Source organism: Bidens hawaiensis, unplaced genomic scaffold (genome assembly GCF_021521415.1).
Source record: "Bidens hawaiensis isolate Kalapana, Puna unplaced genomic scaffold, B.hawaiensis_p1.1 tig00057282_1, whole genome shotgun sequence".
NCBI lineage: Eukaryota > Viridiplantae > Streptophyta > Magnoliopsida > Asterales > Asteraceae > Bidens > Bidens hawaiensis.
The window spans coordinates 1-12,816 of NW_027500349.1; the positions used below are offsets into that span (position 1 = coordinate 1).

Below are 12,816 nucleotides of genomic sequence, written 5' to 3' on the forward strand. Positions count from 1 at the left end.
AAAAAAAGTTTCGCTCATTGTAATGACGAACTATAAAAATATGAAAGCAAAGTTTAAGAAAACTGTTTAACCGATAAACAAAACATGTAAAGCTGACTCTTGCCAATTTTTAATGTTTAAAAATATAGTTTGTTAAATATTTTAATTAGTTAAAATGAAAAATATAATAAAAGAATAAATATATCATATTTAATTATGAAATTATAGCTATTGATTTAGTATTAATAATTATTTAATTATTTAAAATAAGAATGTTTATATCATAGAAACATCCAAACTATTTACAATGAAGTGGCAGGTAAGTGGGCAACAAGCTGCGCCGCAACCCCCTTTTGGATAGCAAACCCAATCCTACTAAAAACAAAGTTTCGATTCTTATGGACCGATACGTTACCATGCACAACTTTCTGAACCCTATTCAAAAGGTCCACGGCATCCGGAGCTAAGAACCCAAAAGTGTCAAAGGCAAAGGGGATAACCACATGTTGATTCTCCAAACAAGCTCTCTCGTGTTTAGCAACCTTACCCGATGCCGCCTTCAATGCTGTCTGGCCTGCTACAAACCCATTGTCCCTAATCCCAACAAGAGGGGACACTCCTGTGAGGTCGACACAAGCGTGTTTTCCCCTACCCACCCAAAACAAGAATGTCGGCCGGTCGTAATGTAGATCTTCCTTCTTGAGGATCCGTGAGAAAGTTTACAGGGGCTTCCTTTTTAGCTGAAATTCCGGCTCGTTTAAGAACATCGCATAGAACATCCCTCACCAAACCATGCCTATACTTAAACCCAGGCAACTCTTTGCAGTGTATCGCATGCTCACCAAAAGAATCCAAACAAACCTTACGGCAAATCGGGCACGGCTCATCTACCGCGAAACAAAGGGATCATTAACCGATACTTCATGATGGCCCGGTACTCCAAAGCCGACATATGTTGGCCCAATCCTTCAATAGGGAGAACACTTAAGAAATCTTGAGCCCGATGAGCCCGAAGACACTCAAATACCGCCTTCTGACGTGGGAATAAATCAAACTTTATTTCCAAACTCTTGATGATTCCACTATAAAGGGTACTCGCCAAAGCATGTTGGGCTTTAGGGGGGCGGTGTCTTTATTAGAGAAACCGCTAATATCAAAATCGGGAAGTGAAATGTGCAACCGATCTATCGCACTCCCATAATCGGAGTCAAACCCATAAATACCCTTTTTAATATATACTAGGATTAGGACCCCGCGTTTCGCGACGGTACTGTTAAGTCGAACAAAAAAACATAAGTAGAAGAGTTAAACTATAAACTCGTTGCATGTCGACATAAAGTCAGCCTGTATCAAGTTACTAAATCGAAACTAAACAAAACAAATAAACCTATCAATACCAAAATACAACAAATTATATCATATGTGAAACCAAAATAACCGACACGTTACAACTGTAAACTAACACAAATTCGGTTAGTATCAGCGGTACCAACACAAATTCGTAAATATAAATTAGTAAGCAAAAAAATTAGTTTAAGGCGAGGTATTAAACGTTGAAACGCGGATATAAAACCATGAGACGATGGGATATTTTTAAATCATGAAAAAAGTTTCGGTCATTTTAAAGACGAACTACGAAAAATAGGAAAACAAAGTTTGAAAAAATCGTTTAACCAACCGACAAATAAAACATGTAAAGCCTACACTTGCCTTAGTGTAGTGTCTAAAAATATAATCTGTAAATATTTTATTTAGTTTAAACAAAAAGTAAAATAAAAAGAATAAAAACCATTATTTTTATTTATGGAATTAAGGCTAATAATTTAGTTGTTATAGTTAATAAAATATTAAAATATTGAATAGTAAAATTATGAACATGATTGAATATTCTTTTTTAATATATATATATATATATATTAATAATATCGTTATCGTTTAAAGATTTCAAGATTTTAAACAACACTTTCTATAAGCAATTTAGCTTGAGATTTGTGTACCACACCGACAAATTATGAAAATTTATAACTTTTAATAACTAAACACAATACAATAAAAAATAAGATTATCATGTATTGTTAGTAGAATAACGATTTACATTAAAATTACAAAAATGAATGAGAAAAAGAAACTAGTGTATATACGAGCTGAAAAAATCCTACAATTATATGTCTATATACTTGAACAATCAGTTGGAAAAATTGTACTTTTTTTTAATATGTAGTTTTGGTACTTTTTTTAATATATTATTATTTCATAATCTCAACCTTTCTCATGTATATATATAACATTAACCAGTAGATAAGTATACATTATATAATCATAGGAAATTATTTAGTTTAACTTTCATTTGATTATAAATGAACTAAATTATGTTATGCATATAAAAATTGAGTATGACTTCTTTACACCCGGGTGGATTTAATGAATCGGATAAATATATATCTCTGTCTCAAAAAGTAAATTCGTTACAGATTCACTTGGTTGTCTTGACTTCTATGCGGGTTTTGTGAAGGCATTAGTTTTCAAGATGACTCTTATGTATCGGGAGTAGTTTATTCGAATACATTGATTATTTCTATATGTTTTTTTTTCTTAATTTTTTGGTTCATAATAGTTAATAGAGACAAGAAGGTTACTACCAAATGGGCTAATTGGTTGTAAAACACATTGTTAACTTTATAATTCTTTTAATCTCTGACTAGTATCTTGGGTATGTGTGTGTGTTTTAATATAATTAAGGTGCTATATAAAGAAAAAAGGAAGACTAAAGTTAAGGCTTTGTTAATAGTAAGGAACAACAAAGTAAGTAAAAAAAAGGCCAAGATACTTTTGGGAATCATATCCATTTCTATTTCAACTCTATATTTGTTCCAACCCAACAAACCAAAAGCCTAATAAGTCTAATGACAAATATAGCCCCAACATTGAATCTTACTCATCTTCAGAAACAGTTTTTAACCAAAATTCTGTCAACTACAATAGTCAATGCACTAACTACATATTACTAAACCCATCTACATGTTTCTTCATATATGTCAGTCAAACCATACCATACGTGCCCTATAACATTTTTCGAATCATACAAGTTCATATAAGGTTATATGAGAGGTATGCTACATGATCCATATATCAAATATGAGGTTTATTATTACGAGAACAATGAAAAACGATATTACGCTAAAAGCATTACACTAGTATGAATCTGTCGGCAAAAGTTCGGATTTTCGAGTCAATCGAAGCATGCTTATCTTATTTTTATTGGTTCTTTTTTTAACGTCCTGTTTATTTCTTCTACGATTGCAACGAAGTATTGTATATTAGATTTTTTCATTACGTTCTTTCTACAATTCATTACTTAATATTAATCAGTTCAGTTATTTAAAATCTAAAACACCATACAAACCACTAAATGGTGTATGAATTAGGGATGAAATCGGGACCGTACCGGTACCCAACCGGTCCCGAAAATTGCGAATTCTTGGTACCGGTACCGAAATATTCGGTTCGGTACATGTACTGGACCAGGACAGTACCGGGATTGAAGGTAAAAATTCGGGAAATGCTGGTCCCATCCCGTACCGGTACCGAAACTCAAATAATTGGTACTGATTCGGTACCGATGATACTAAATCGGTACCGAGCTCAGTACCGGAGCCGGTTCAGTACCAATACCAATATCGATTTTGCTCATACCTAGTGTGAATAGTATGAACGGGTTCATATATAAAATACCCGTCCCGGCCGGACCCGACATAATCCAAGTCGACTCAGTCGCCAAACAAAGCCAAAGCCATTTAAGGTGAAAGAATCATGGTTGCTTTCTCACTTCCAGCTAAACACTTGTCAAAAACAGAATCCTTGACTCAACCACAGTTAACCAACCAACCATCCATTTGGTTAAGTTAAGGTCACATCAGCCAAAGCCTACCTCTCTATCTCTTCCTGTTGCTCGTCATCACACTTCCTTTCTCCCCCTATATTCTCTAATAATAATAATATTTTCAGATCTTATTATTAGTTGTTGTTATGGCGGATGAGGTAGGGAGAATTGGAGTGATACTAAAGCTGATTGATATCGTCAACGATATCTCTGCGATGTCGGATTACAGGAGTACCATACGGAAGCCGTTTTTCAACTTAGCTAGGAGGCTGAAGCTTTTAAACCCTTTGTTTGAAGAGATTCGGGATATTAAGGACTCCGTTTCCGACGATTCGTTCCGATCTCTCGTTTCGTTGATGGAGGCCTTGGGATCTGCTAAGGAGTTGCTTCGATTGGGGAGTGAAGGGAGTAAGATTTATTTGGTATGTGTTTTTGTAATAGTTTGATCAAATTTAGTATTTGACTTGGTTTTGTGGGTTTGAGTTGTTGATTTGGTGTGGAATTGAGTCATTGGTGACCTAGGGTTTTGAATCTTATTGAATTTGTGCATTTAGAAGATTTAATCGTGTAATCTACAATCCTAGGGTTCTGTAACAGTTATTTGCTGTCATTGTTTGATATCTATTGTGAAATTGTGTAATCTGTATGAAAATTAAGTTGATTCAGATAACATAGATTATTGTCTGCAATAGGACAATAAGTGAATAGCACATGCTTCCACCTTCAGTTTATGGTATCATTGGTCTAATAATGTGTAACAGAGTGACTGGTAAAAGATAGTTATTATGTATGTTGATGTAGCTTTTATGGTAATCGGTAAGTACAATTATTCGTATATGGTACATCTTATGCTACGACTTATCTGTCAATGTCAATGATAAGAAATCTGTGGACTATTCAATATGAACTTGTAGATATAATATGCGATACATGCACACTCAATGTTCTAAACTGAGGATCATACGCACTCGTGTCGGATCTTTATGTATTTGCTAAATATATCTTATATAATAAGTAGTTCTGCGTATCTAAACCTAATAACACTAGTTATCTTACAATGCTTTGTTCGAACACGTGACGTAAGCTGCAAACCTTTTGTCCTCGTTTATTTTAACAATCGTTTAGTTTTAATTTTTTATATGATTAAACAAAGACATAATTAGTTATAATGTACTTCCATGTGCGCAGGCTCTCGAGAAGGAAGAAATCATGCAAAAATACCAGGAAGTTACGTCTCGTTTAGAGCAAGATTTAGAAGGCATTTGTTTTGAGAAACTTGACATATCAGATGAAGTTAAAGAACAGGTGAATATTATATTGATATTTTATAATTACATAGTTACAAAAAGAAATCATGATTACATTATATTATAATATTACAACAATCTTATTCTTGTGTTTATATCAGGTTTCACTTGTTCTTGCTCAATTCAGAAGAGCCAAAGGACGAACTGATGCACCCGATGTTGAATTAAGTGAAGATCTTTCATCCCTTTATGATAAGGGCAGTGACGTGGCAGCAGATTCTTCTGTTCTAAAACGGTTAACTGAGAAGCTACAATTAACAAGAATTAATGATCTCACACATGAATCAATAACATTGCATGAAATGGTGACTGCCAGTGATGGCGATCCGGGAGAAAATATAGAAAAAATGTCAATGTTATTGAAGCTCATCAAAGATTTCGTGCAAACCGATAACAATCCGAATGCAGATTCACCTCCCGGTGAAACTTCTGCTCCATCAAATTCAAACAATCAAGAAACTTCATCAAAAAGTTATAAAAACATAATCATTCCCGATGATTTCCGTTGCCCGATATCGCTTGAGTTAATGAAAGATCCTGTAATCGTCTCAACCGGGCAGGTAATTTACTAACCCTAACTTCATTTCTCTGTTTAATGTAAACTATTAGGGCTGAAACCGAACCGAACGGGACCTTGTTCATGTTTGTTTGTGAAGCCTTTATTGGACAAATGAACAGTTCGTGAACACAAACTGGAGAGAATTCTTTGTTTGTGTTCGTTCATTAAGGACATGATTTTATTTGTGTTCATTTGTTAGCTACATAAACAAACACAAACATTCATATATTAATTTGACAAATAAAAGTAGATATTCTTAAACTTAAGTATTAGGCATAATCACTCAAAATAAATATACATATAAATACTAGGGTTTCTAGTATACAAGTTAAGAACTTAAGATGATAAACTAATAAAAAATTATAAATATATAAAAAGTGTAAATTTTAGGATACTAAACTGAAAATTTAAAAAGTATACAATATAAAAATTTATCGAATATAAACAAACTTACATGAATGAACGATTGAACGTAAACGAATGAACATAGACGGACACCTTACCAAATGTTCATGATCACAACTGAACGAACATGGCCTATGTTCATGTTCATTCATTTAATCAACTGAACAATATTCCTTGTTCATGTTCATTCCTAAATGTTCGGTTTGTTTGGTATGTTTACAGTCCTATAAAATATTATATTCGTTTAATATTCAACGATATGTGTAGACATATGAGCGAACGTGCATAGAGAAATGGTTAGAAGCTGGCCACAAAACATGTCCAAAAACGCAACAAAACTTAACGAGCACCGTTCTCATACCAAACTACGTGTTACGAAGTCTTATTGCGCAATGGTGCGAGACAAACGGTATAGATCCACCACAACGTGCTGGGCGGTCAACTTCCGCGTGCACGCCTGCAGAACGGTCAATTATAAATGTCCTCCTAACCAAGCTCAAATCTGTTAGTCCCGACGACCAACGAACTGCAGCCGGTGAAATCCGTCTCCTTGCGAAACGTAATGCGGATAACCGTGTGGCCATAGCCGAAGCCGGTGCCATACCGCTCCTCACACACTTACTAACCGCACCTGATTCACGAACGCAAGAACACGCAGTAACCGCTCTTTTAAACCTCTCGATTTGTGAAGACAATAAAGGAAGCATCGTATCCTCTGGTGCGGTCCCGGGGATCGTTCAAGTATTGAAAAAAGGTAGCATGGAAGCACGTGAAAACGCGGCCGCCACCCTTTTCAGCCTCTCGGTAATCGATGAAAACAAAGTCACGATCGGTTCGTTAGGAGCAATCCCGCCACTCGTATTGTTATTAAGTGAAGGTACACAAAGAGGGAAAAAAGACGCTGCAACCGCGTTGTTTAACCTATGTATATATCAAGGTAATAAAGGCCGGGCCGTGCGTGCGGGTGTGGTCAGTACATTAATGGAGCTTTTGACCGAACCACAAGGCGGAATGAAAGATGAGGCATTAGCCATTCTAGCTATACTCTCGAGCCACCCAGAAGGGAAGTTGGCTATCGGTAAAGCAGCCTCAGTTCGGGTTTTGGTTGACTTTATTGGGTCTGGGTCTCCGAAGAATAAGGAGAATGCAGCTGCAGTTTTGGTTCATCTTTGTTCAGGTGATCCGAAGTATTTAGTGGAAGCACAAGAGCTCGGAGTGATGGGGGTGCTGGTGGATTTGTTACATCATGGGACCGATAGGGGGAAACGAAAGGCAGCTCAGTTGTTGGAGAAGATAACAAGGTATACCGAGCAACAGAAGCTGTCTCAAACTTTGTCTCAAGCGATTGCGGAAACGGAGGCGGAATGACGAATGGCCGGTGAATAATCGGTTATTGTTTTGTTTTTATTGATATTGATATTGGTAACGGTATTTGTGTTTGTTGGTATCCTTTTCAATGTTTTTTTCCATTGAAATGTAGAAATTAGGGGAAAGGTGGAAGATCACCATCCCCCACCCCTTGGTTTTTAGAGTTTGTTATTGTTATTATTATTATGTTTGATGCAAACAAACAAATAGAAGGTAAAAAGATGTGATCTGACTCTCTTGTTATTCTCACCGTTTTTTTATGGAAGGCTATTTATTGTCTTGATTTTTAGATCTTTCATTGATGGTGTGCTAAATAGGTTTTGCTGTACGACTATACGCACACTATATTGTTACATCGGTCATTTTATCTGGTATACGGGTGTCTAGCCTTTGTATAGGACGTATACTTTTTGGTATACGGACATATATACCTTTACATTTCTCGTCATATACAGGCGTATACCATCTAATCACAAATGATTAGTAATACTTTGTGTAAAGAACTGGGAACTATCTTCATTAGGCTCATATCATTTGCAACTTTATTTCTATAAATTGATTATAGTTCAGAGTTAAATAGGGGAATTTGTTAGATGTATTGATTATTTTTATATATATTTCATTAAGAAATTAATATCTGATACTTAGAGATTACTGCATACGATGATCGTATATCAGTCAGTAATAGTATACATATTTAGTGAGATTTTAAGTGTCATTATTCTTGATAAGTACGTGTAGGCATAACGTTTGAGTAGAGGTGCAAAAAAAAACCCGAATCTGAAACTGGACCCGAAAAAAAAACCCGGAACCGACTGTTTTATACCCGGGTTTTTAATACCCGACCTGACCCGTAGGGTAAGGATAGTGTACGCACTTCAGTATCAAAACCTGTACTCGGAACCAGACTCGATTTGTACCAAGTAAAACCCGAAAACCAGAACCGGATTTTTCCATTAGCCAATATGTACCTGAAAGTTCCCGAAAAATACCTGAAAAATATTCGAAAATATCCCTAAAAGGTGACGTCCTTTAAAAAATCCAATATATACCCGAAAAGTACCCAAAAAAACTGAAAATAGGGTTATTTTTCAATACCCAGAAATAAGGTATTCGAATACCTGATTTTAGAATACCTGGTTCTATACCCGACTCGAGATCGATGCATATGGTATGGTTTTTAGAGACAATACCGGACCCGAACCCGACCCGTGTATTGCCAATGCCTGATTTTCTAGTACCCAGTCATACCCGAACCCGGTTTCTTACCCGTAACCGGGTTTTTTGAAAAAACCCGATTTATGCACCTCTAGTTAAGGGGGTGTTTGGTACAGAGAATGGAATTGTAGAGAAATGTAATAGAGAAATGGAATTGCAGAGAAAGGGAATTGGTCTGGAGAATGAGAATTGACTGTTCTGTTTGGTAGTACAGAGATTTCAGTAGAGAAATATAGCTGAGAATCATTTCTCTTGTTTGGTACATAGAAAATAAACAAAGAATTATATCAACTTTATCATTAGCACAAGTATTTTTTTCATAACAAATATTTATTAAAAAATAAAAAAACATATAAAAAGATGCATAAATTCCAACCAAAATATGCATTGATCAAACCAATTCACATACAAAACATAGTTTTTAAGCAAAAAACATCAACCATAGTTAAAACCAATTCACATACAAAACATACTTCAACCATACACAACATACTTCATAACAAATCTCTTTCCATCTCTTCACCGCCACCTTGTCTAAGTAATCTTAAACAAAGACATAAAAGTTATAGTCTTACATATAAAGCCAATGTTTTTTAGAACACAAGTCAACTTAGAACAATGCCAAATGTAGTTATTGCAGGACGCAAACAAACCAACCATTAAGGTTATGGCAGATTTGTTCAGTATACGTCACTTTGCTATTATCAACTTTCTTTCCCCGGTGACACTGCAAAGAAAACATAACAAAAATGTCAGTCGGATTGTGGTTCACGGCCGAACGTTTAATGTTTCTAAGAGCAACTAGAAGTAAAGATCTACGTGTTCATTCAGTAGGGATGACAATCTTCACAGGTTTACTTTTAACAGATTGGGTTGGATTGCAGTCTTGAAAACATGATGTTTTAAAACTTTTTATTAAAATAATAGTACGGTGCGATATGGCTAACCTGAAAAGCTCCGGGCACCCAAAAGCAACTTAGAGATGCATAGTTTCTCCATTCGAACCGACATCCGTAGGAGTTTCAGCGGAATTATTTTGAGTATTTTTTCCTTTGAAAAAGTTTAAGTTAGTTCCATCATTATTTCTTTTTAAAGTTGGATCCAACCGTTCAAATATTCTAGCAACTCCAGCCATTCCTGCACTCATTTCTCTCTGAACTCCTTTGCTTAATTCTTTAACTGAACTGTTTTTAGCAAGTAATTTTGCTTTTAAACCCTGAGTGCCTTTTGAAATAGATTCCTTGTATCTGCAAGACGTGCCAAACCATCTCAGAATAACAGAATAAATCTTTATATACAACAAATTAAAATAAACACGGCGTCTACTAAAAGTTTCCAGTTAACCCTTTACCTATTGTTATTTATATTCCCATTTTTATTGTATATGTATTTATTTGATTACATATGAAAAAACACATTATATAAAAATATTGAATTTCACAAGATAATTTATATCTACACTCTTCTATTATGAAACAATTAAAAAAAGTTAAAACACTTTACATCTGTTTCTTTATTCAATTGCTGGCATAATATCGCTAGACATAAAAGTAATGGAGGTTTTCATTTCTAATAGCCTCAGGTTAATAAACTAGTTAACATATAAAGTGTTATTCTGTCTGCAGGAGAAAACAAAATCAATTGGCATACCTGGCTGAAGCAGCAGAAAACTTAGATTTAACAGACTCTGAAAACGCATGCATATCTGCTGATATTGGTCTTCCTGGGCTACCATTTGGTGACTGGCTATCAATAACCCTGCAACATCATTCACAAAGGTTATAGTGGAGCCCAAAAACTCAATTCTATCTTTCAATAAAGTTGTCAGTTTGGTAATGACATAACATAATTCTATCTTTGAACGGTTGCAAATAACAGCATTTTCCATTATAATACTCAAATAACTCTATATGCAAGCTTTTAATTGCAAGTATCATAGAAAACATGATCAAATAATACTTAAAGAGCTTCGATTGCGAGATCAAAAGAACACAGGCATATCAATAATATTATTCTATTATAAACATCTTTAATAATTTCAATTTGCCTAATTAATATCCCATTTCTGCTTCATGTAATTAAAAAAACAATGAATTAATGATAATCACAGAAAGCCCTAAATTAGTATCCAATAATGAGCATAATCAGTAATAGCAGTCGATACATCAAACAATAACCACAAATTAAAGAGATCAGCCATCAAATTAGAAGAATATGAAAACAAAAACCTAATTCATAAGCTAATCAAACACACAATCATATGCTAGACGAAAGATAATAAATAGAAAGATGTTGAATTAGATCCCAAATAGTACCGGACCGACGATTAGGGTTTTAAACGAAGGACGCACGAGGGTTCAGAAATAGTACCGGACCGACGATCACGGGGCTTTACATCAGAAACCCTAACCAGGCCACCACACCACCGTCACCTAGGGTTCAGAAATTGAACCCGACAACAGTAGGCAGCTGGTGATAGAATGAGGAAGCTGGTGATAGAAGTTGAACCATACCTTGTTTTGGGTTGCGGTGCTCTGAAGGAGGAAGCTGGTGATAGAAGTGAAAAGGAAGAGAATGGAAGTGAGAAATGAAACCCTAGAGAAATGATTTCTCCGCTTTTTTAGAGAAAAGAAATCAGGGAAATGGAAATGGTTTATTTCCATTTCTCGCATCTTTCTTTCGTAAACAAACAAGAGAATTGTTTCCATTTCCATTTCTCACCCCCCAATTATCTGTACCAAACACCCCCTAAGAGTATACCCCTAATATTGGCTGGACCCAACCAAATTTGGGCTTACCACATCAGGCCCGTGAAAACCCCAGCCCACTTATTTCCTATAAAAGGGGCATCATATCATCCTCATGGGAAGGGGAAATGGCTTCTCTATTTAGCGTTGGAGTTTGGTACAATAACGAATTGAGATCGCTAGTTTGATTTCGGAGGGGTGACTTGTTAACAATAATGAATCAAATACCAAACTCATCTCTTTAATGGAGAATGTTATTTATAGAAAGCTTCAATGAAAACGCACATGTAAATAGGCCTCTCAAGTAAGTTTGTTAATAAGTATGTGACCTTTCATCTTTGAAGAATCAGCATCTATTGATTAGTTGAGTAGTTAATGAAATCCATATTTACATATGCTATACAATAGATGTTGATTCTTCAAAGATGAAAGGTATACAATATTACTCAACCTACTCTCAACATGACTGAATAAGAATATATATAGGGAATTGGATATGAAAGATTTTAAAAAACTAAATAACCTTTATGAAAAAAAAACATATAAGGGTATTAATATGGATTCCATTGTGAATTCTCTTATAGCGAATGGAATTAATAAAATTCTCGTCATAATATTGCTCAACCTACTCTCAACATGACTAATTATATATACACGTATATATTACAAATGTCACAATTAAACCTATTTGTATTGTTAGTCCCAGAGCCGCCCTAATATACAACCAAGTAAAGCTAGGGCTTGAGGCATTCACTTGAGAAAACCTCAAATTCTAAAAGCACGTATAACCTTGGTTTGTTTCTAAAAGACACATAGGTATAAAGGAGTAGGAAAAGAGAGTTAGACGAGCTGGTCAACATACAAGCCAGGGGCGGACCTAGTGCTACGAGTGTGTGTCTTTGTATGTGTGTGTGTGTGTGTGGGGGGGGGGGGGTTATTGTTATAGGTACGTGAAAATCCCAATTGTCCCCTTTAAAAATTTTCAATCGCCCCTTGAACTCGTCTAATCTTAAAATGAACAGAGAACAGAGAGAGTTACAGTTTGTATTTTGGAAAATATAAGGATTTGCAGGTTTTGCTTGAAACGATTGGGTGGTTGAAGAGAAGAAAGAAAAAAAAGACAAGAGAAGAAAAGAAAAGATAAGCAACATAGATATAGGTGAGAAGGTTTGAAAGTCAAACTGTTGGATAAAAGTTTGAAGTCCGTATTTACTGAGGTCGAGTCAAGAAGAATTGGGCTGCATATTTTGTTTCAATGGATAGCATCAAATGTAATTTGGGCCACAAATTCTTGTTTTAAAACGTGATTTTAGGCTAGTGAAAACTGAATTGATGTCCCAGATTACTAAAAGA

General features: G+C 35.2%; 1 protein-coding gene and 1 long non-coding RNA gene across 2 annotated transcripts; one reads left to right on the plus strand and one right to left on the minus strand.

Moving 5' to 3' along the window:
* Nucleotides 1-4,004: 4,004 nt before the first annotated feature.
* LOC143601856 (U-box domain-containing protein 13-like) lies at nucleotides 4,005-7,773 on the plus strand. The gene is made up of 4 exons (XM_077079149.1): nucleotides 4,005-4,281; nucleotides 5,048-5,164; nucleotides 5,268-5,726; nucleotides 6,398-7,773. Exons 1-4 carry the CDS (start codon nucleotides 4,006-4,008, stop codon nucleotides 7,496-7,498), a joined length of 1,953 nt encoding a protein of 650 aa, XP_076935264.1. The 5' UTR covers nucleotide 4,005; the 3' UTR covers nucleotides 7,499-7,773.
* A 1,447-nt stretch (nucleotides 7,774-9,220) lies between these two features.
* Nucleotides 9,221-10,409, minus strand: LOC143601857 (uncharacterized). The gene is made up of 3 exons (XR_013147734.1): nucleotides 10,367-10,409; nucleotides 9,664-9,963; nucleotides 9,221-9,443 (listed from the first exon to the last, which is right to left on the minus strand). It is a non-coding gene; the product is annotated as an uncharacterized LOC143601857 (long non-coding RNA).
* Between the last annotated feature and the right edge of the window lie 2,407 nt (nucleotides 10,410-12,816).